Source organism: Suricata suricatta, chromosome 11 (genome assembly GCF_006229205.1).
Source record: "Suricata suricatta isolate VVHF042 chromosome 11, meerkat_22Aug2017_6uvM2_HiC, whole genome shotgun sequence".
NCBI classification, from domain to species: domain Eukaryota; kingdom Metazoa; phylum Chordata; class Mammalia; order Carnivora; family Herpestidae; genus Suricata; species Suricata suricatta.
The window spans coordinates 48,958,313-48,982,118 of NC_043710.1; the positions used below are offsets into that span (position 1 = coordinate 48,958,313).

Here is a 23,806-nt window from a genome sequence, read left to right on the forward strand (position 1 = left end):
GTGCGGCGGGGAGCAGGGCGTCGGGCATCAGAGGGAGCCGGCGGCCCTTCCCGGGTCCCGCGGCGACTGGCTGGGTCGGGCGATGGCCAGGCCAGCCGTGTGGGCGGCGGGGGCCTGCCCTCGTGACTGCTGGTGAGAGTCCAGGCCTCCTTAGCCTGCCTTGGAGGGTGCTGGTGTGTCCCGAGGCGCTAAGGTAATGGAGCACCCCCAAGTCGAAGGTATTCACCCCACCCAACCCCTCCTGGATGGGGTAGTAGCGGGCGAAGTGAACCCCATCCCAGCCTAGCCACAGCCACTGCTGGAGGCCTCCACGCCTAGCCTCTTCTCTAGTTCAGCCTTTGGGGCTGGGACCATGTTCCAGACTGTGGGTTAGAACCAGTGTCATCACCTCAAGGAGGGGACTCCCAGGACTTGCACCCTTGGATGTAGCCAGGCTGGAGGCAGATGGGCAGGAAGGGCCGGCCTGGTGACATTAGCACTCCCCAGCCGTCTGCCTGGCGAGGTCTGATCTGCAGTTGACCCCTGCCTACCCTCCAGGTCCACCTTAGGCTCAGCCAGGATTGTTTTATTACCTTTCCCTCTGTCTGCTTTCTTTTGGGAACAGCCCAGCCTCTTCTGTGCCTTTGGTGTGGAGAGGGTGCTGCTGTGCCTGAGCACTGTCCTTGCCCGGTTCCCGCAGGACCTGAGGTGCCCTGCCCACCCTGTGTCTCGCTAGGACCTGTCCCTGCTCCTTGTCATCACTGTCCTAAGAGTCACAGTGCTCCTGTTCGCCCTGAGGAACATGAACTCGGGGAAGAAACCTATCACCTTACAGGACTCTGAAACCAAGTACCCACTGCCTTTGATTGAGAAAGAGGTAATGGAGTCAGCCCACCCCTTCCACTGTCAACCTGTGAAAGAGAAGAGGACTAGAGAGACTGGTGGGGGATGTGCTGGCCAAGAAGGCAGGACAGGGGGACAGGCGTTTGTTTCAGGGCCTCCAGTTTGCTTCCCACTGCCTGTATGGGTGTGTGTGTGTGTGTGTGTGTGTGTGTGTGTGTGTGTGTCTGTCTGTCTGTCTGCGTGCATGCATCTGTGTGTGCTGGGATAGTCCCAAATAGAGCTCTTTTCCTAGGCACCTGAGTTGCCCAGAAAGGCTTCCAGAAAGCTGACAGGCTGTCTCTGTTTTCTATTTTATAGCAAATCAGCCACAACACCCGGAGGTTCCGCTTTGGACTGCCCTCACCAGACCATGTCTTGGGGCTTCCTGTAGGTGAGTGGGGGTTGGTATCCTTGCCAGGCACTCTGCTCCTCTCAGAAACTCAGCTGGGGTGTAGCGGTCACCCTGTTATCTTTCCTAAGACACGTGAGCTCAAGAGAGGTCGGGAGATACTGGCTTGGGGACAGTCCATTTCTTTTCTCAGTGTTTGATTTGGGCTGACACAGAAGTGATGTCTCAGTGAGCATTGAAAAGAAGTGAATCTAGAATTAGAAGGTCTGGAATCCCATCACAGGCTCCTTGCTGGGCAACCTTAGGCAAGTCCTTCTATCTCTCTGAGCCTCAGTTTATGAAATGGGGTTTCCCAGGCTGCCCACCAGTTGGGTTGTTGTGAAGGTAAAGTGACTGATGGATGAGAAAATTCAGAAAGTGCCAAGTGCTGTGTACATGTGAGGGGTGGAAGGAAGTGATGTTTCCCTGCAGTCAGGAGAAAGGCCCAGAATGTGTGGAGGGGCAGGAGGGAGTCAAGTGTGTCTTTCCCACACAGTGTGGCTTCTCAGCAGGGACCACAAATCCACACAAGGAGAGACCCATTGTGAATACCAGTCCTAGTGGTCCTAGAGTTCTGAGTCATCCCCTTTCTGGTCTGTAACACCACCAGACACCCAATTCCGTGTTGGCGAGGTAGAAATCCTGAGTTAGGACCCCAGCCTGGGGATTCAGAGCTTTGCACAAATCACTAGTGCTGCTTGCCAGCCTGATGGAGATCCTAATCCATGACCTACTGGTCCTGTGCGTGTGGGACTAAACCCTGACCTCTCCTCTGTCAGCTGATGAAATTACTCGCCAGGCACCCAGCCTGGCCTGAGCCTTCTCACAGCTTCCTCTCTCTGTCTCCATCCACAAGAGCTCAGTCAGTGTCCACCTGCCTTCCAGCTCCCTGCCTGGACTGTGGGGTCAGTCCTGTTGGCAAGAAGGCTAAAAGAATGAAAGAAATTTCTTAGAATCTGCCATGACCCACCCTCTCCTCTGCCATGGTGCAGGTGGTGCACAGGTAGTGTGACCGCAGGCTTCTGGGAGAGTCTGCCATGAGGACTCAGGGATCACGGATGCTTTCCAGGTCAGAGGAAATGCAGCAGGTTAGAAATGGGGCCAGCCAGGCAGCCCCGTTCTCTCCGGGGATGGACACTGCCAGGCCAGGCCCACGTTGGCTGTGTCGGAAAGAGCCTTTCTGAGGTCTCCAGGTTCACATGTGTTCTCAGAAGGAAACTACCTCAGGCATTTATTTCTGTGCATCCCTGATACCCAGCCAGGCCATCCCCAGAGTCACTGAGCCTGTCTTTTCCTCCTTACCTTCTTTTCCCTTTCTCTTCTCCATTTGAATTCCGGTATGGTGCCTGCCCTTTTTATTTTTAAATTTCTTTTTTAACATTTATTTTTGAGAGACAGAGAGAGACAGAACATGAGCAGGGGAGGGGCAGAGAGAGAGGGACACACAGAATCGGAAGCAGGCTCCAGGCTCTGAGCTGCCAGCACAGAGCCCGATGCGGGTCTTGAACCCACAAACTGTGAGATCAACCGACTGAGCCACCCACGTGCCCTGCGCCTGCCCTTTCTTAACCTGAGCGTTTGCACTTTAGGCTTCCAAGCCTCCTCACAGACTTTCAGGCTTCCTCCTCTCCTCCTCCTCCTCCTCCTCCTCCTTTCTGAGTCTCCCTTGGTCTCCGCTTCTGTCTGCACATCCGCTCCATCTTTCCCATGCATAGTTTCCCCTCCCTCCGATGGCACAAAGCTTCCTCTGGCCTCTGTTGCTTAGCATCTCTTGATGGCAGCTCCTGCCCTCACCACTGCTTGTCTTAGTCACTGAAGCTTCCACTTCAGATCCTGCAGCATTCTGAGCGGCCACGCCCACAATGTGACACTGGGTTGTAGCCACCATCTGTAGGTCTCTGCCCATACCTGGTCCATTCGGTTCTAGCCAGGAGGAGCAGAGTTCCATGGCTCGAAACTTTACTGCTGCCATTTGAGCAGAGCCATCGGCCAGAAAGACACAACACTCTAGAACTCCTGGTCTGCAGTATCCAAATCCCGAGGCCCAGCATGCCTGTGAGCCTAGCACGGCTCAAGCAGCAGGAGACAGATAAGGGGGTCGTGATTCATTCACAGATGCCACTGCAGTGTGAGAAGGAATGACTTTGTGAAGGGAACATATTTTCTTTAAAAGGGAAACACCCCTTTCTGTTATTTTTAATACTCAGCCTCCAACTTTAATGAGCTCTTCCTGTTCCAGAGAGTACTTTGGTGACAGTGAGCGTGCACTCACATGAAGCTCACACCCCTGGGACGGTGGCAGGGCACACGTATCATCCCCACTCACCCAGAGAGGTGATGTGACTTGCCCAGGGCAGCATGCAGAGTGACAGGGGCAGGCCTAGGACCCAGGCATCCTGGATCTGGGCTCCCTCTCTGCTGGGCCCTGCTCCCATGCCCCCTGCCACATGCACCCACTTCCCTGAAGCTAAGTCCTTTGTGAAAATCCTGGATCCTGTTTAGGCTGGCTGTGCTCAGATTTAATACTGGATGCTTTTTCTGCAGGTAACTACATCCATCTCTTGGCCAGAATTGATGGTGTTTTGGTGGTCAGGGCTTATACGCCTGTGTCCAGTGATGACGACCAAGGCTTTGTGGACTTGATTATAAAGGTAAAGGGTGCCTACTGTGTCTGGCTGCCTCACCCTCACAAGCCTGTTGAAGGTGGAGAGGGGCCTCATGTCCTGGGAGGGGCTTTCCTGCACCGTCATTTAACAGTGCAGCTGTTGATTTGGCAAAGTCCTCAGAGGTGCTTAGAGCAACTGTGAGTGCAGAGGATTTTCTCTGGGAGGTACTCAGGGGCAAACGGAATTTTTAGTTGTCTGCAGCTGTGGCCTCAGGTCTGCGAGTGTGAAAACCAGGCTGCTTTATTTTTCAGATCTACTTCAAAAATGTACACCCCAATTATCCGGAAGGGGGGAAGATGACCCAGTACTTGGAGAACATGAGAATTGGGGACACCATCCTTTTTCGAGGGCCCACGGGTCGCCTGTTCTATCATGAGCCAGGTACTGGGGCTGGAGAGGGGCGGGGTTACACTGGGCTCCTGCTGGGAGGAAATAGATTCCCATGGTTTGTTAGAAAATGCCTCAGGTTTGGGTCACATGGACTTGTCCTTGAAGTCTTCATACATTCATGTGACACACACTTTATGAGATGGTAAGCTGTGTTATGGAGGGGAGTGCTGGCGTGTTTCCTCACCACTGTCTGTCCGGCACACTGCCTGATCCATGGGGTGCCTGCTGTGCTGAAGAGCGGGTGGATGGATGGATGGCATCCACACTCGTTCACTTATTCACATGTTCACCGCCCACTCACTCTTTCCCTGCAATGGCTGAGACTGCTCTGTGAGGCTCCATTTAACTCACTGTGCCCCCTCCGTCCTCAGAAGAAAAGGTCCTCAAGGAGGCCCAGCCTCTGTTTCCACTCTGTGCCCCAGGGCACCAGGACTGGTGGAAGGGCCACCCTGACTGGCCTCTCTGGTTTAGAATGGCCTGGCCACTTCCTCGCGCGGACTTTCCTCCGGGGAGTCCCAGGGAGAGTCCAGGGTCTTTTGCAAGCTCTCAGGCAAGAGCTGCAGGAGTCAGAAGTATCCTGTTTCCAGGGCAGCTTTCAGTCAGACCATACAAAACCAGTGAGCCTGAAGAAGCGGTGGTCAGTCACCTGGGAATGATTGCTGGGGGCACAGGTAAGGGGCTTCTGGGGTTTCATCCACGGCGTGGGTCCCGAGACCTTTTTAACTTGGGACTCATTTGATGCTGGAAGGGGTGGCATGGAACACCCTGCCCTCACTGTTTTAGATGGGAGTGCAGGGTTGATGACAGGCCGGGAAACCGATCTCGTGTGCCCAGCTCCCCCCGACTCAATGTGATAGCTGCCCCCGGAAGTCAAGCTGGGAACCACAGAAGGGTCTGGGGACCGAGCTGAGTAGGCCCACACATGGTCCCCCAGGGGTTCTGGCTCCAGGTCAAACCCGATGCTCCCCATCCCTTGAAAATGAGTGCCTAAAAGAATAGAACGAACGTGTGAGAACACCTATAGTGTGCCAGGCACCTTAAAGGGCACTCGTAAAATGAACACATTTCCTTGTCATTAATTCTGTTTTGCAAATGGGGACACGCAGCCGGGCACGTGACTCACCGTGGTCAGACAGCAAGTGAAGGAGCTGGGTGTGCAGCCCACTTTCAGTTCCAAGCCAGTCTCCTTCCATCTTGCCACAGAAAAACAAGAAAGGGCCTTTCGATTTATTGCTGCATTGGCAAGGGGACCCTTTGGGGGCAGACATGAGAAAAGTAGAATTGTGGCTATGGAAGACCACTAAGGGGCTGCAGACCAGGGCAGAGAGCCAGCAGCTAGCTGTGTGCCGCCTCTACCATTCCAGGGATTACACCCATGCTGCAGCTCATTCGCCACATCACCAGGAACCCCAACGACAGGACCAGGATGTCCCTCATCTTTGCCAACCAGGTCAGTTCTGCCGAGTCAGCCCTGTGCTCTCAGGGGTGGCGTGGGGTGTTTGCTGAGCAGGGCCTCTGCCTTCACGCCTCCCCGACTGAGTTCTCTCCCTGCTGGGGTGCCTGCAGCCTTGGGGGAGGGCCTGGTTTTCCATTTTATTGCTTTTGTTTTGTTTTGGTTTTTAACTATTTGTTCCCCCCCCCCCACCAGCCACCCTATGTACTAAGCTTTCCTTCCTTTCTTAATATGTAATTCTGGTTTTCTGAGTATCAAGTCATAAATAGCCTCAGTAGAAATTTCAGAAAATACAAAAATATATAAATATTTGACTTTTCTTTTTTCTACACACGCCATATATTTGCAATTACATACACACACACATATATATTGCTTTTTCACTCAACATTATGACACAGGCACTTTGTTGTCATCAAAACTCTTTATAAATATTTTCATCAGTCTGTATCAAGTTGCACCATAATTTACTACATCTTCTGCATCCAGACTGTTTTCAGTTTCCTAGTTGTAAAGGACACAGTGATGAACAATATTGCCTAGGCTTGGTGCCTTTTAGATTATTTTCTTAAACAGAATCCCCGAAGTAGGATTGCTGGTGCAAGAATCACGAAGAGTTTTAAGACCCAGGTCCTCTGTGCGGCACCTCTGAGCCTGGGACAGGTTTCTGGCAGCTTTGGCTCCCTTTCCCCAAATGAAGCTCCAGCCTTTGCTTTCCTCTCCTGTGGCTCCCAGTGCTGTTGTGTTAGGTGCGATCTTCTATAGTAAGGCCTTCACCCCTTGCACGCCCTGCAAAAGGTCCTAGGCTCACCCTAAGCTCAGCCCAGCCCAGCAGATTAGCCAGGTGCTCTGTGTGGATGGGTCAGGGGGCTGGGCCATCAGAGCTAGGCCACCTTGCCAGTGCGCCTGCGCTCAGCCTGCAGCTGAGGGCAGCCCCCGCCTCTGTGGCACCGCCCACCTCCTCTACCATGAGAGGGTTGGTAGTGCAGGGAGTGCAGCGGAACCTTTGTTCCCCCAGGGGTCATGGTGACGGCACCTAACTAGAGCAGGCGCAGCTTGGGCGGATGTGCACTGACCCGTGTGCCCAGTGTGGGGACACACAGGATGTCCCTGGAGGGGCTTTGCTCATGTTGCTTCTGTTCTAGGCAGAGGAGGATATCTTGGTGAGAAAGGAGCTTGAAGAAGTTGCCAGAACTCACCCGGAACAGTTCAGCCTGTGGTACACCCTGGACAGGCCTCCTGTTGGTATGATCTCCTTTGTCCCCTCTGTGGGGTAGCTCAACCCTTGACCTGCCTCAGGAACTAGGCCCTGGGTTGGTTTTGGGGACTGTGCTGGGGGCGGGGGGCTGAGACCTTCAGCTCTGTCTCCACATGGGAATTGGAGGAATTTGAGGGAGAGAGGATTTGGGACAACGTGCTTGTGAGAGCAGTCAGGGGCATTTGTCTGATATCTCAGCAGCACCCCATACACGTGTTGAACCTCAGGAGGGACTCAGAGGGACACTGAGTCATGGGTCAGTCTGAACACCCACTCCATGCTACACTCGACACAGCATCCTACAGAGATATCACACACACCTCATCTAATATGGCCATTGACCCCTCCTCCCTTACCACCCAGCCTCTCCTGGATAGCAGTCATCACATTCTAAGCCCCAGCCAGCTGCTGCAACCCTAGCCAGCCCGCGGCCACTGCCACACGCAGTGCACCATCTATGCCTGTCACTCCTACTGCACTGAGCTGTGCCTGCCTTGTCATACAGCTCACTGCTCAGCAGAGGGCGCCCCCCAACTGAGCCACAAACCCCAGCCTGCAAGGTCCCTTGATTCAGACCATACCTCGCTATTATACTCTCCATCCCTGACAGTGCTGGTAGCATCAGACACCTGCTGTGGGCCTCAGGGTCCCCACAGTGAGCCTGGGATCTTGGGGTGGATACTTCTGAGGGCTGCCTGAGCCTACCATGTCCTTGATTTTGCAGTTTCTCTGCAGAGAGCAGCAGTGCAGGCTTCTAAGCCTTGGAGAATGGCTTTGCTTCCCTCTTTAGGAGGGCGGGCAGGAGGCTTGGGGTCAGGTTCTCCACCTGGCACCCCCACAGCTTTGTTCTACTTTTGCTCCATCTCAGGCTGGAAGTACAGCTCAGGCTACATCACCGCCAACATGATCAAGGAGCATCTCCCTCCTCCCGGGCAGTCCACCTTCATCCTGGTGTGTGGACCCCCGCCCCTGATCCAGACCGCTGCCCACCCGAACCTGGAGAAACTGGGTTATACCAATGACATGATTTTCACTTACTAATCGCTCCCTTGCTCTTAACACATCTGCCTGGTCCCTTTCCTGTGTTTCAGAGTGAGCTCCGCTTCAGTACATTAAAGTGGTGCATGTTCGCAAGTGCCTGCAGTGCATCCTTGGGCACATCGCTCCTCTTCTGCGTGTGCGCCTACGAAGTGTTCAGAGGGCTGGAGACAAACAAGTTTCTGAGGGCCACCTTGCTTGGGAGGCTCAATTCGTAGCTTTTCCCATAGGTGAGTGAAATAGCCCTCAGTACAAAGCAGACAGCTCGTGAGCTGGGGCTTGTGGGGCACCTGCTAGGTAGTTTGAAGGCCTTGGCCATCCCTACATGTGAGCTGTCCTCTGTCCCAAGGAGGTCAGGACTGGCAAACATGCAGGGGCAAAATTCCAGAAGAATCCACTGGAGTCACGTCAGCTCCCAATCCCTCTTGAACACCCCTCTTCAGAGTGTTCTGTTTTTAAGGGCAGACCCACGAGAGGGCCCAGGCACCCTCCACGTGCATTCTTTCTTCCTTTGTGGCAGACCCCTGCAGTGCGAATGCTGTTCAAACGTTATTAGAGCAGTCATAAATCCACAGGGGAGGCAGGCTCCAGGAAGGGCGGACTCCCTGGGCTTTGCACAACAAATGGGGCTGTGGTCTTCCTAGCATCCCGTTCTTCTGATGTGGCCCCTGGGGTAGTTAGTACAGTAGCTTCTGAGTTTGCAAACGAGACTAGGCTCCGGGGGCTACTCCTTCAATCCTTCCCTTTGCTGAAACCAAGTGACCCAAGTGACCAGGGCAGCCTCTGCTGCTCCTGGCCAGGCTGACTGCTCTGTTACCTGGGAGCGGTGAACCTTTCTGCGCTTTATTTCTCATCATTCTCATAAGAAGCCAGAGATCCTAGGGGGCAAGGGGGAGTTATTCTCCAAGTTACAGATGAGAAAACTGAGGCTCCAAGATGAAGTTCTTGCCCCCAGGTCATTCCAACAGGAGGTGGCAGAGCTGGGCTTCCCATCTGGCTGTGTCTAATTCCAAAACTGTCCCTTTCTGCAAAAACCGGATGGATTGCAGTGTGCCAGCTTGGTGTCACCGTGTGTGTAGGCATGTGTGTGAGTGTGAGGGGTACAGGACAGGGGAAATGGCTCTAGAGAACTCACTGGAGTACAGCGATGCCCTGCCTACAGGGAGGGTCTTGCAGGGGTGCAGCAGCGATGGGCAGTGAGCCTTCATTCACCCGTGTGCCCAGCGCACCCTCAGCGAATCCCCTACTTGGAGAAAGATACTCTGCCAGGCACTACAGGATGAGGAAGAACCTACCCACGGATACTTTTCTCTAACGCACATATTCCCACGCTTGTCCCCTGCTTTTGGTAGTCCCCACCTGGCCACCTGTGTCTCCAAGATAAATCACAGGGACCTGGCTCGCAGGGCTTTTCCTGGCCTGACTCCAGCTAACCTCACCAGACTCTTCCTTCCCTGGGCCTCCCACTCTTACCCCATCCCATGGCCCTGTGGTTCTCAACTAGGGGAAGTTTTGCCTCCCACAGAACATTTCGCAAAGTCTGAAGACCTCTTTGGTGGTCACACCAGAGGAGGGGTGCTGTGGGCAGATAGGGGTAGAGGATGCTGTGAAACCTCCTGCCACACACAGACCAGCCCCCAGCACAAGTTAGTCTGCCCTAAGTGACAGCAGGGCAGAGGCTGAGAAGCTGTGCTCTGGTCTTAGCAACTTTGGGCACTTCCTGGGATGTGCTGGCATGTTCCGAGTCCATCTTCCTGGAGTGCCTCCCCCTGGCACACTTGGGGAACCTGCTTTGTTTCTGAAGTCTAAGTCTTTTTCAGTCCCCTGCCCCCAGCTCTCCATTAAAAACGACAACTTGTTCTTGCAGGCTGTAGACACTTTCACCGGAGCATCTGTAATGTTCAGCACACGCCTGTTTGAAACAAATGTGTGCCTCCCCCCCTCCCACTAGACCATCAGCACCCTCAGACAAGGACCTTGACATCCATGCCTGTATCTGTAGCCCTTCTTAGCCTGACATGGAACGTGCTTAACCCGCACATATGAAGGGGTGGGTGGATGGGGAACACGGCAGCACGGAGCCCCTGACCTGAGCAGTCTGAGGACCAGGACTGGCTCTTACTGTGGTCGTACAAGGGCCCACACATAGCAGACTGCTCGGCAGAGTTTGTGCTGAGAGGCTACGGAAAGGGAGAAAGACACACTACTTCAGGTGGAGCCAGGAAGGGCTTGGGCTCAGGGCAGACTGCACAGTGGCACACAAGGACCCCTAACCCATGCATCACTGAAGGCTTTCTGAAAGAAGCGGTGTCATGCTGGGCCTTGTAAAGGGGACTGGTGGAAAAGTAGGTCCCACAGTGAGGGGAAGGCAGGGGCGCAGGCCACAGAGTGGCTTCCACATGGCTCTGGGTGCTGGCAAAGGCTTTTGAACTCTACTCTGGCTTCTGGAACGAAAGTATTTCTTAGAAGAAAGGTAACAGGATCAAAACAGTGCTTTGGGAAGGCCATTCTGGGGTAGGGTAGAGAACCTTTGGAGGGACCAACTGGGAAGGTGATAGACCAAGGAGGAGACCAGCTTTGGCAATCAGAGGAGAGAGGAGGCCTGAGCCATCACGGGAGGAAGAGGAGGGGGCTGTCTCAAGTGGGAAGACTGGTTGGGGGGGGTGTTAGAGTATGGCTGGGGTATGTGGGGCTTCTCCCTGAGGCAGGAGACACCCCAGGAAACAGGCTACTCTGGGAAGATGGTGAGCAGTGGTGGAACTGTTGCTTTGGGCTGTGCAAGTGCTGTCCACTGGGGGGAGCCATTTGATCAGACACCTACACCTTGGAGCCTGTGCTGGCACTCAGCTAGGGTGAGGGTGCCAGTGCCTGCACCTGTGGGAGCTGTCTCTGCTCAGACCTGAGGCAGCCCGTTGTTGACAACCAGAAACTCTGTTGCAGAGGAGGGTAGGATGAAGAGAGGCCCATTCCTCCTTCCCTGCGCTCATCCTGAACACCCAGGCCCCAGCCAGGTTCCTGTGGAGGAAGTACTCCCTATATGTGGAAGCAGCCCAGGAGGGGCCCCCTGTCATTCCAGCCAGCTCAGCCACTCCTGGACAGCCAGAACATCATTTTCGGAATTTTCTTCTAGCAGAGGTTTTATGAACTCATTGCCCTTTGGCCTAAGAACCTCCCAGCTGTTACCAGAAAGAGCATGAGCCATTGAGTCTGTGCTGATGTCTCACTGCCCTCCCCACAGAAGTGGGGTGCAGTCCACGTATAAAAGTATAAAAGGTAGAAAAGCTGTGGTGAAGAGCATAGTACAGTTGGGACCACCTCCTGGACATCTGTTCACTGCTCTGCTTGCTCCTGTCAGCACGCATGTCCGAGGTGTCCTGCCAGCCTGTCTGGGCTCTGCGGGTGGCTGTGGCAGCCCCCCCTTGAAGCAGAGACTCGGGGCCCCCACACGTGTCTCTCTGGCTTCTTGGCCATGAAGAAAGTCATCTCCAGTCCTCAGAGTTGGGAGCGGCCAGCCGAGAGTCGTTCAGCAGCTGGTCCTGGCTCAGCATGGTCTGAAAGGACACAGCCCAAGGGGTAGGTGAACAGGGTTTTGGTCAAGGCTGCCCTGCGGCAGCTACCTGGGAAGCAGAGGGACACTGGGGCGGTCTCGTCTGATACTAGCACCCTCTAAGTTCATGGATTCCAGGGACCTCACATATTGAATCAGAGCAGACAGCACTATCAAGACCATACATTGCTCATACCTTAGAGGTAAAATCGCTATTTCAAGACCACCAAAGGCCTGTTGGTGGTGATGAGGGCAAGGTTGGGTGCATTCATATCAGTGTGTGAGCCAAAAAAAAAAAAGTTAAATAGAAATGGCCCCTTTGGATTCAGGGAGACAACCCTGCCTCCCCTCCACTTTCATCTTGCCCTGGGTACAGCCTTCTTAATGTGCCTTGATAGATAAGTAAGTGAGGGAGTGACAGGAGCCTCGACAGGGAAGATGCTACAGCCAATGGGCTCAGTGATGGGACCAGCCCGGGACTAATGGGCAGTTGAAGGTACAGGCCCTCAAAAATGTGACTCTTCACTGTGGCTGGTCTTTGTTGCCAACTCTAGCCTGCCTACAAGCCTGCAAGGAGGATATTATGAGCCCCGCTGTGCAGATAACTAAGCCGGGGCGTGGAGAGAGAATGCCTCTCCTGAGGTCCCAGAGTCAGTAAGAGGCAGAGCAGGGCCTTGAACCAGACTGGCCTCACTCCAAAGTGGCTCCTCCCCCAACACCACGCTGCCTCCCTGTGACACAGCTTGTCCTTGTGAGGCACACCAGCACGTGTCCACATGTTCGTGATGTCCACGAAGTCACAGGCATGACAGGAAATACATGTGTCATGGGTAAGAGGGCAGAATAGTGTCCAGCAGGTCTGGGATGAGGCCTGGGCACCAGGCTGACTCGGCAGCTGACCCAGAACTGCCAAGCACTGTGGTTTCCTCACCAGTCCTGAGCCTGGGAAGATGACTGTAACTGGCACACTTTGGCTGGTTTCAGCTCAGAACCCAGAACCCATCTCAGTGCCCCTAGCAGCTCAAGACCCAGCTAAATGGCAGTTCAAGGCCTGGTAGCAGACCAGTGAAGGAGGCTCCCGGGCTGCTTTCCACCACAGCGGGCCCCAGCTCAGGGCACTGTGCCTGGCACCATCCTTCAGATCCCTAGCAGAGGCACTGATGACACAGGTGCAGGGTGGGGTAGGGGTCTCAGGCCGTGTGCACCGCTGCACCAAACTCAAGGTGCCACCCCAGCACCCGTCTTGCTGTGGGGAGAGGGTCGGAGTCCTACCGTGAGGCGGTGAATGTCTTGGGAGAGGAGCCCTATCTGCGTCACAGTGCCTTCCGAAGGCGCCATCTGTAAAACGGGCGGCAGCTGGGTCAGCACACGTGGGCTCAGGTTGTGGTTCACAGACGTGGCATGCAAGTCTTGTCCTGGGGGAGTGGGCGGGGGGGGCAGGCCCGAGGAGTGACAGGTGGGCAGAGCACATGCAGTTTCTGTCCTTGGCACGGGCGGAGCCTCTGGTCTCCCACACTGCCACACGCACACACTCCACACTTCTTTTGGCCACGCAGACACCAGCGCTGAAGGCACACAGGCAGAGCACAGACGGCCTGTGAGAGGCAGCGCTTCCACACGTGTTCAGTGCTCCAGCTAGCTCCAGGAGCAGGGAGCGGCGGGGATGAAGGCCTCGGGGTGCTGAATACACCCACAATTTCTGGTGCCGAGAGGACCCCGGGCAGGTACAGGAGCTGCTCATAGACCTTCCTCACAACCAGGAGCCTCCCTTGACCCCTGGCTCCTCAGGTACTGCTGGGCTGCTCTTTCCCTAAGCCCATTTAGACATTGCAGACTTAGGGGCATCCTCTGAGGGCTTCAAGTACAAGCCTTCATTTTCTAGGTGGGAAAATTGAGGCTCACAAAGGGATACAGGCCTTGCTTGAGGCCGCACAGAGATTTAGTGACCTAATTCCACGTGGGGTTTGATAACAGGCACAAGGAGAGAGTCTCTTACCAGGAGACTATAGGAAAGAAGGGCCCAAGCCTGCCCTGGGGCTCTGTGACAGCAAGGCCCAGGTACTAGCCCTGAGGAGCACCTGTCATTTAGTGTCCTGGGTACTAGGATCAAGCATGAGCCGTGCCAGCTGGAGTTTGTCCGGTTCTCACTGGCTGACTTCAGCAGGCGAGGTGGGGGGTGGGGTGCAGGGCAGGAGGTCATGGCCTGTGGTTATTGGCCTTCCCTGGGGCTGCTCGTAGTTTAAGAAACAAATCTTAGCATTGTCTCCGTCTGGGATGGAAGCAGAGTGCCCTCAGGGGACCATCAAACCCTGCCCCTGCCGCCAGACAGTCACAATGCCACTGTTACTCCGCAGATGAGATCCAGGGGACCCAGCAGGGCCAAACCCTGCCCCAGAGCAAACTGGAATCTCATGATCAGGAATCCAGACTGGCAAGACGTGTCTCTCCCTCAGTCCCCGTCCAGACAAGGCCCATCTGGAAGAGCCATTATCAGTTAGCCAGACTAAATCAGGAGAGCAGGGCTGTTCCATTTCTGCCAACAGACAAACCAACCCCCACAATGGTTATGGGCCCAGCCAGGCCAGTAACAGAAGCTGACAAACCACACGAAAGAAGAGGCTATTACTAGCAAGGCCACTTTCTTGTCTCTCCCGCCACCTCCCAGGTGGCCCATGCCTCTGAAACAAACCAACTTTGGAATCTGCACGACAGATGTGACCTACGGTCAGTGAGCACAAGGCTCCCTTTGGCTTCATAGAGCAGGTGGGTGGAGCCTGAAGCAAAGAGGCCACAGATGGACCCCCTCTGAAGGATACAGGGTCCCTCCTTGCCAGCCCCCTCTGTCCATGACACTTGACAAAGGCTGAGCGGGCCCCCGGCCAAGGACCGATACAGTGCCACCAGGTCCCAGGACGTGTTGTACACAGGACTCCCTCTCCAGCAGTACCCAGCTCTCTTCCCCCAGTGAGGTGAGAGCTACATGGCACTGTTTGCTTTCTACATAAATATTGTTTTTATTACCAGAAAGAAGCGATCACCTCTGTAGTAAGGCACAACACAGTTACACCATCACTGTGGCAGAAATCCCTGCTGCCATCCCTTGGGTCTTGGCCAAGACTCTGTGGCCACAGGCCTAAGGCACTTGAGATTGCCCCTCAACTGAAGCTCAGTGGAGGGGCCCGAGAGCAAGCCTCTGGGGATTGTCCATGACCTCTGGACCTGTGTCTAAGTTCGTGTGTTTCCACCGGTGCTGAACATGGCCATGAAGAATTACAAAAATATACAAGCAGCTTTGTGTCTTTTCTCCCGAATACACCTCTGGCAAACATCCCCAAAGCCTGGCCCGTTAGCAAAAGTGCGACTCTGTACCCTGGCCACCCTCAGAGTTCAAAGAGACACTGGCCTGGGGTGAACAACAGCTGGAATGTTCTCTGCGAGGCATGCACAGGTGCGGGGCAGTTACGTGGTGACACACACAGTGTTACTGTGAAGCTCTCGGGTGCACAGACAGGTAACAAGGCCATCAGCTAATCTGTCCCACCTGGTCCAGCCCATCCAGTTCAGGGACATCGAGGGGGCTGAGGCCCCGGTAGCCACTGTAGACCCTGTGACTGTCACCAGCGTCGTCACTGGGCTCCATTGGGCAAATGTAGTCTGTCGATTCATCAAATTTCTTTTTTCTTATGTTTCCAAAATGTGAAAATCCCAGTTTCCTTGGCTAAAACACAACAAATGCAAGATTATCAGGTCAGTGTGCAGACGGGACTCACAATATAGTTAAGAGCAGGCCCATGAGGAAAGGAATGAGGCAAACTACTTCTAGAAAAATCCTCAACAAAATAGAGCTCTTGGCTAGGGAAAGGCAACAGATATGTAATCTTGAACAAGGAAGGAGAATCTTGCTCCTTCAAGACTGTGTATGAGAAACGCATGCCCCTCTGTCCCACGAGTGATGTTCTACTCTCTCCCGCCCCCAGGGTGGGGCAGTGCCTAGGAGCTTCTTCTTTTCTTTTTTTTTTTAATTTATTGTTTGTTTAAAAAATTTTTTTAATGTTTATTACTTTTGAGACAGAGAAAGAGTGTGAACAAGGGAGGGGCAGAGAGAGAGAGGGAGACACAGAATCCGAAACAGGCGCCAGGCTCTGAGCTGTCAGCACAGAAGCCGATGCAGGGCTCAAACCCACGAACTGTGAGATCATGACCTGAGCCGAAGTTGGATGCTTGACCCACCGAGCCACCAGGCGCCCCACCTAGGAGCTTCTAGAGGATGCTGAGGTGAAGGACCGCCTCACACAGCTGCTGCCTCCGCTGCTTGCAGCACCTCCTGCCTTGTAGCCCCTCCTGGTTGCTCTCGCCTCACCCAGCACTATTTCTGCTGGTGTCCCCCAGGCACACTTCTGGTCCTGCTCCCTTGGGGAAGGAGGACTGTGCATGACTTGTAGCTAAACGTAGGCATTGCTGTGCAGCTGGGGACAGGGCCAGCCTGGCCTCTGGAGATTGTCTGGGGGCCTGTAGTCTCGGAAGGACACAGTCTGAAGACAGTATGGCTCAGACAGCTCTGACGGGCTTTGTGAGATTCAGAGGCCCCAGTGAGTGATGCTGGTGCTTGGGTCCCCGGACTGCTCTGTGCTGGCCCCCTCCACAGCACAGGCAACCACGGCCAGTTGTGAACAGCAGGACTCCCTGTGTTAGCAGGACAACTGTTTTTCTTCTTTTTTAATGTTTTTATTTATATTTTTGGTAGGGGAGAGGCAGAGAGAGAGGGGGACAGAGACTCTGAAGCAGGCTCTGTGCTGACAGCAGAGCGCCCGATATGGGGCTCAAGCCCATGAACTATGAGATTGTGACCTGAGCTGAAGTTGGATGCTTAACTGACAGAGCCACCCAGGCGCCCCAGGACAGTTCTAAGACCCCCACGGCACCATGGCACACAGATGAGCCTGGCTGAAGGGAACTCAGAATCATGAACTCATCTACTTGCAAGATGAGTCAAGGTAGCATTGGGACAGAGGACAAGTAGCTGCCTGAGAATAGATGCTTCTTGGACATGGTGTCTGTGCAAAGAAAATCATACTCTCTTCCTTGGACGCAGGTGTGGCAGGGAACTGGCCTAACAAACACAGACAAGGAGATGGGAGCTCTCGGGGCAGGACTGGAGCACCTCCTCCTCCGGGCAGCACGCGCTGGTCTGGCTCCAGGCACTGCGCCAAACTCAGTACAACACGAGTGCTAGAAGGCAGGCCCCTGAGACCACCCCAGAGAGGGTCTGGCTACTCACCCGGACTTTGGCTGTGGTGGTCAGTGGGGTGTAAGCTGGGGAAGCCATTTTCTCCCGCTTTTCCTGTTCAGCCTCAGGACCGATCAGGGCATTGAATTTGGTGGTTAGGTGGCGTCTGAGGAGCGTCTTTTGTGGTGGAATATTGAGAAGCATAGCCAGGGTGTCCCCAGTGAAGCGGGGCTCCAGGATCTAAGAAGAAACCACAGACAGAGCCACCCAGTGATGACCACCGATGGCTCCAGGTGGTGGCGCTGAGAAACAGACGTCCGTGGGCCCGGGGTGCCTCCAGAGCAGGGCCCGAAGCGCATCCACTTGCCCCGCACCCCACTCGCCTGTTTGCCATGGCACAGGGCCTGACTCTGGGTAGACACGACCCCATTTGTTGACTGACAACCTCATTTTCACAGGCCAGCAGACAGCTTTGACTTTTGGGATAAGATGGTCTCCCACACTTGACATCCAAACCATCCCTCATTTCCCCACTGGCTTTATCACAGGACAGATGTGAGTGACAATCATCATATTGTGGCAAGCAGGACATTACATCTTGGTGGCCAGCCCCTCACTTCCCCAGCCACTGCGTTCCTCTAGGTGCAATGTGACATGCAACCTGTTTGTCCTGCAATCTCTGGGTCTGTTGCTATGGAAGTTCTTCCAGAACCCGTCTTGTGTCCCTGAGGTATGTTAATTCCCAACTGCAAATTATCAAGTATTTTCAGACTTCAACTGATGCAAGCCAGGCTTCAGAAGAACTGTATTTTTTACTAGGATTTATGCCTGGCCATTAAGAAAGAAGTTTCTGAAGAGCCCAGTCTATGCCAAAGCAGGTGGGCTTCAGAGCCACTCACAATGAGGCCTCCATGGACGCCACTCCCACGAAGATTGGGCGCGTACTCCGCCAGGTCCACAGATCGCAACCACTCCATCACCCTGTGGTTCGACCACTGCACAACTTCTGAAGGAGAAAGGTTACTCTGTGAGAGGGAGAAGGAGAGTGAAAAAGTTAGGTCCAACGGGTCCCACCTGCAGTCTTCTCTGGGCCAGCCCCTGTGAATAAGCCTGCCCCAGATGCCTGGCCAGAAGGCAGCCCTCACGCCCAGAGGCCCAGGCAGCTGTCCCAGCCGGCTGAGAGCCTTCCCAGCTTCCCAGAAGTAGAGCTGTCACGGAAGCTTGCAAGGTCTTCTACACAGAGATAGCTGATGACACAGAATCCGGGGACTCCCTAGTCAGCTGGTTAACACTGGGACTAGTAAGTGAAGGCATGGAGTCATTCATTCAGGGCTTCAACAGGACTTCAATGAGGACTATCATTTATGAGCTGAGTGTCTTTACAGACAAAAGATCTCCATGTTGTGGACAAATGTTTTAGGAGAACACACATTAAGATGCTTACACCTAAGTGGCATCTTGGTCTTCAGAATGTCCAGCACTGTGCCTGACACACAGAAGGCATTCAGAACATATTTGTTGAATAGGGAAAAAATGAAATTGAGTAGGAGTTTTTAATCCCTCAGGAAGTGGGATTAATCTCACAGCAGCATTACACTAGATCCTAGGACTACAGGAGACAGGGCCTGACAAGAGCTCTAAGGTGTGTAGAACATTACACCAGGCACTTCTCCAGAATAAGGGTTGCTATGTTTACCTACGTGATTTCTTCTCCAGCAAAACCTTGTGCTAGGGATCCCTTGTGCACCTGGGGCTGGAGGTCAGGTCATTTCGTACAAGCAGAGGGATCTGTTCTGAAAGGTCTGGTTCCTTCTCTCCTCTGCCTACTTTAACCCCCTCTGTCCACTTTGCTTTCCCCTCCTTCTCCTTTGCTCCACCTGCTCATCATCTTTGATCATTGAAACAGCTTTGAAAGACTTGCTGTTACTGCCTCTGGCCCTGAGCATGTGTCTCCCTCAGGAGCGGTGGGAGCTTAGAGGCCTGATGTCTGTTGTGGGACACAAAATACAAGCAACAGGGGTGATTGGGGCACCATGAAGCACTAGCAAAGGAAAGAATCCCAAGCACCCTGGTCCAAAAGGCAGCCATGATGTTGTGCTGAGGTCATTCTTATCTTCTCACACCTAACCTTGCACGTGTCCTGACGCAGGGCTACCAGGATGGGTACTGTCCTGCCCTTACCTCATCAGCTGGCCGCCGGTGTAGGCAGTGGGGGTTGAACTTGTTGACATGCAGCACATGAATGGCACATTTGATGCTGAGATGATGTAGCTGGCTTGTAACTTTTAGGAAGAGGAGATCATTCTGGAAGAGGAATGTTTTGGTTAATAAATCCAAGTTTCCAAAGTGACTAAGATCCTTAAGGTTCCTTCCCGGACCACACAGAGACAAGCCTATCACATCTCAGGAAGGTGCACATGGACACACCATCTTTTCTTAGCACAATGTTCACACTCTATTTGGACCTCTTATGTGATGAATTCTATTTAAAGGTGCTAAGAATATGGAGGCGGGAGTGGAATGAGGTTAAAGTGACTGCTGTGGGACTACCTGAGCTGAGTGCTCACAGGGGCAGCTGAAACACTGAAAGGAGAACCCTCACCACAGTCAGGTATTGCAGCATCCGCCCATCAACTCTGGATTCATGAAACTGATCTTTGTATTGGGGTAAGCCAATATCATCAAGCCAGCCTACAGAAACCAGAAGAAATGGGTGCGTTAGGGCTCATAAGAATGGGAGACTATACATGCAAATAAATAAATAGAAGGCAACAAATCATCATCCTGAAGTTCAGCTGTACTCCCCACAAGGTTTAGTTATCTACGTGCCTTTCCCAAACAGACTGCAGTTTGTGAGGCACATAATCCCAGGGAACTGCTTCTTTACCCTTCGAAGTGGCCAGAAATTACTATATATACTGCCTGTCCTTACGTGTCACCCAGATGTGGTCTAGCAGTGCCGACTTCTCTTCCTGCTTGGCATTGATGGCTTTCACTGCTAAAACCAGCTTCTTCCGGTGCAGAGGCTGCTTAATTCCTAACTCCTGAAATTGAAAGATGAAGACAGATGTGGAACTCCAGCTGGCCCTTTGACCCTCAGAGGGCATCATGTCTGGGTGGTGTGGCAATGGACCAACCTGCAGTGACAGAGGAAACCTCAGCCTCTTCCATCTACCCTCGTGTGTGTGTGTAAGGGCAGGGGACAGAGAAGTGGGGGCCTCACCTCCCCAGACATTGGTTTGAGGAGAAATGGGAATGTCCTACCCAGGGCTCAGCCCTTACCTTTTCCATGTCCTGAGGGGTAGCTGACAGTAAAGTGTGGCCAGAAGTCACCCACTGCCTGGCAAAGATCACGTACTGACCCAGGCCGAAGTCCTCCAGCCACGCGCACACACGCTCTGTGCTCCACTGGGCAAAGGGGGCACCGGCGTCACTGGGAAGCAGGAAGACAGCATGGCCCTGTTAGTGGGAGAGCCTGAGGCTGCATCTGAACACAACGGAGCCTCATAAAAAAGGGGAACTATGTTTTAAACCATCCCAGTCATAGGATCTAGTTGTCCAAAATTCCACTACAACACTCATTTGTGGTAGACTCTCGAGTTTCCTGTGACAACACCTGGTCTGAATCTCGATTCTGCAGCGACTGTGAGCAGGGGCAGCTCTGCGACCCCAGGGGGCCGTGTTCAGGTGCTGCCCGTCTACTTACGAGGCTCCTGTGCCACAAGCCCAGAGTCATGCTCCATGCAGACGACAATCTACAACTAATCATGTTATTGACAAGATCTTAATGGATCAACGGTGTTTTAGGGAAATGTATAGAAAACTAGGAGAAAGGAGTCAGTTACCGAACATTCAAAAAAAGCCTTAAAAACAACTTCTAAGCAGCTAATCCTTCATTAATGAAACACTAGGGACAGTCACAATAAAGTCAGTAAAAATAATATTTTTAATCAGGACTAATCCCACTGGTCTGAGAGTGCAGCCAGTTTAGGAAGAGAGAAGAAGAAGGACAGAAAGCAGAAGGAAAAGCAAGCCATTATTCTTCTCCAATGACCCAACTGCCTACCTGGAAAATCTAAAACAACTCAGTAGTAAGAACTCAAGTGTCTTACAGGACTTATAGAGTCCATGGCACGGATACTAACATTTCTCTTAAAATAATTTAAAAGTCCCACTCATAGCAACCAGAATGATAAAATGCCCAGGAGTTGCTTTTACAAGCAATGTGCAGGTGTTGTGTGTTGGTGGAGGGGGCGGTGGGGGGTTCAGTGCAGGGAGAGGTGGCGACTCTAACACTCAGCTGAGCAGCATCGAGTCATGAATAAATGAACAACTAGATCGTGTTCCTAGACAGGATGACTGGGTATTACAAAGCCATCAGTTCTTAAGGACATTAATTTTTCATTTAACGTGTGACTATAATGGTACACTTGAAACCTCAATGGAGTCTGGGGCGAGGGAGGTTGACAAAGCAACTCTATGTTCATTGGAAAAAAATGAAGCAGGATTTATGGAATGTAGAAAACCAGATAGTCTGTGAGGTTCCTTCCAGGAAAATACCCCCAACACGCTGGTTAAAAAAAAAAATGTTGAATGCCTGGCTGAGTTATTCTTAAAGTGAAAGAGTTAGAAGACCAGAATGACAAGAAAATGTGATTCTAGGTGCCCTGGGGTAAGTGCCGGCCACTTGGAATCTGGAGCCTGGATTGTAATGAGACATGAGTAGGTATAGATCCAGGTTTTATGAGGCCTAGAACTTAAAATTTTGGAGGGGATCTTCTTTAAGAAAAGTACAAAATCTGAATATGGAAATTGGGGATCAATTCTCATTTAAAATGAGAAATCACAAGAAAATTACAAATTTAATGAAACTGAAAGTTATGAAATCTAGACATATTTTTATTAATTCCTATTATGAGTTTGTCAATGTATTCAATCATGTAAAAATCAAGAAATTTTCAGTTTTTCAGTGTGCTCATATGACTCCCTTTATAGGAACAATAATCTAGGAACCTAGTCACGGATTTTGTTTGGAATTTATTTTTTGCTTTCAATGAATTACTGCTTTTGGTATGATCTGGAATTTTGTTGGTGTAGTTTATTGTTAATGTTAGAATACTTTCAATCTCAAATGTGCATGTTATCACTTTTATTTCACATTCTATTATTTTATTTCATTCCTTTTCTTGTTTCTGGAGGTTGATAAAAATGGGTATTCAATACACCAGAGGAGTATTTCAGCTCTGAAGGAAAAATTAAGTTGTTTTTGAGATAATTTGAAAACCTCGGTCTTGTACACCCTTTCAGAACTTTCTAGAGCTCTGGTGCTTGTGTTTGGCAGAAGTCCCATATCCCTCTTTGTAAATGCTCTCCACCCTCCCAGCCTGGGTTGTTCCCCAAGAGCAGACCCTGCTTCTTCCCCCTCATCCCCCTGCCCTCCTGCCCCCCACCCCAAACAGTTCTCTCAGTTCCGGGTTGCCCGGGGCCTTAGCGGAACATGCTATTAAGTGATTTAGAAAGGACAGAGAAGGTGGCTTTCAGACGCAGTCAAACCCCTTGCTTCACTGACATGTTCCAAAACATCTTTACAAATCGCAGCTAAAACAACGCAACAGGTTATCAGATATGCCATCCTCCTGAAAGAGGGAGAATATATGCCACATTTATAATTTATACATTTCGATAGTGCATTTCTGGCGAGATAGAACCTCTGTTTTAACTAAGCATCCAAGAGAACCGAATCCCTTGCCCAGAATTTTGCAGATCTAATGACTGGAAAAAGTTTTCACAGAATAGCTTCTGGTTTTATGCATTTGAAATGTTTCTTTTCCACCACCCCATACTTCTGATACTGAGTGCCAAAGGACACGTTTATACTGGGACATGATCTCCAACTCTACCTCTTTATGGCTGAGTGCACATTCACACTGGGACATGATCTCCAGCTGTGCATCTTTGTATCAGAGTGCTGGGCAAACTGGCACACTGGGAGGCAGTGGTACTCCTGGAAGCCATTTTTATATTGGACAGCTATTCAACTAAACATGAAGTGATTGCAAACTACATATGGATATCCCAACAAACCCAAACTAAATGGATACCCAAAACTCAAATTTCCCCTTAGCCAGAGCCCCAAAATGCCCAGGCTACTCCAATGTCATCTGATAGAAGGCAATATGTAGACAAAGGGAAGGTTGGAGTAGAGAGCCACAGTTAGAAACTGTGTTGTGTTTAATAAAATACCTTAGGAAAATTTTGCAAAACCCATGGCAATGCCAGCACATTGACGGGACTCTCTCTAGATCCTAGAAGACACTCAGTCCAAGTAAAGGACCTTGAAGCTTAGGCTTTCTCAAATTCAGGATAAACCTGCCACTGACCATGAATATGGGAGAAAGGCAGTAAAATAGTCTGATTGGAGACTCTCATAAAGTTACAGTTCCAAAGGGCAGTAGACTCAGGAGACCAACTCAGAAAATACCTGCACAAAGACGAGATCCAACCACATGATAGAGTCTGCCTGACTTCTACATTACACACTACTGCTTTTTCTTGGAAAAATAAAATTACCCCTTACCACGTACAAAAATAAATAACCAAATAGAAGATCTGAACACAATTGTTTTTCTCAGTTAAGCATCCAGCTTCAGCTCAGGTCATGATTTCAGTTTGTAGGTTGATAGCACATCTTTGTCTGACTTACACTTTCTCTCTCTCTCAAAATAAAGAAGCAAATGAACTTGAAAAAAAGTCGTCAAAAAAATTTAACATGGAAGAAACCACAAAGGAAAAGTTCATGATTTCATTATACATAAACATAAAAATTCCATATATCAAACTGTCAGAGAATAAAGCAAAATTCTGTGAGAAGCCTAAGAAATAATTTATCACAATTAGGCATAGCTTAATACCTTAATATGGAGAGAGCAGATAGAAATTTGTCAGACAGACATTAACAAAAATGGGCAAAAAAATGCA

General features: G+C 51.7%; 2 protein-coding genes across 3 annotated transcripts in view; one reads left to right on the forward strand and one right to left on the reverse strand.

Moving 5' to 3' along the window:
- Nucleotides 1–14: 14 nt before the first annotated feature.
- On the forward strand, nucleotides 15–9,920 carry LOC115306285 (NADH-cytochrome b5 reductase 2). Of its 2 annotated transcripts, XM_029956608.1 has the most exons (10): nucleotides 15–193; nucleotides 680–856; nucleotides 1,180–1,252; nucleotides 3,794–3,900; nucleotides 4,167–4,296; nucleotides 4,893–4,976; nucleotides 5,670–5,755; nucleotides 6,904–7,003; nucleotides 7,885–8,284; nucleotides 9,217–9,920. In XM_029956608.1, the coding sequence occupies exons 2-9, from the start codon at nucleotides 782–784 to the stop codon at nucleotides 8,055–8,057; spliced, it is 828 nt and encodes a 275-aa protein (XP_029812468.1). In that variant the 5' UTR covers nucleotides 15–193; nucleotides 680–781; the 3' UTR covers nucleotides 8,058–8,284; nucleotides 9,217–9,920. The 2 variants fall into 2 exon arrangements, with proteins under 2 accessions (XP_029812468.1, XP_029812469.1); XM_029956609.1 differs by lacking the exon at nucleotides 4,893–4,976.
- Nucleotides 6,086–23,806, reverse strand: part of PPFIBP2 (PPFIA binding protein 2) — a 143,776-nt gene continuing 126,055 nt past the window's right edge. The window contains exons 19-27 of the mRNA XM_029956607.1: nucleotides 20,111–20,261; nucleotides 19,761–19,872; nucleotides 19,431–19,519; nucleotides 19,010–19,132; nucleotides 17,728–17,853; nucleotides 16,880–17,068; nucleotides 15,143–15,319; nucleotides 12,874–12,939; nucleotides 6,086–11,605 (exon numbers count right to left, since the gene is read on the reverse strand). Coding sequence (XP_029812467.1) covers nucleotides 11,534–11,605; nucleotides 12,874–12,939; nucleotides 15,143–15,319; nucleotides 16,880–17,068; nucleotides 17,728–17,853; nucleotides 19,010–19,132; nucleotides 19,431–19,519; nucleotides 19,761–19,872; nucleotides 20,111–20,261 — 1,105 coding nt within the window. The 3' untranslated portion in view covers nucleotides 6,086–11,533. The remainder of the gene's footprint in view (nucleotides 11,606–12,873; nucleotides 12,940–15,142; nucleotides 15,320–16,879; nucleotides 17,069–17,727; nucleotides 17,854–19,009; nucleotides 19,133–19,430; nucleotides 19,520–19,760; nucleotides 19,873–20,110; nucleotides 20,262–23,806) is intronic.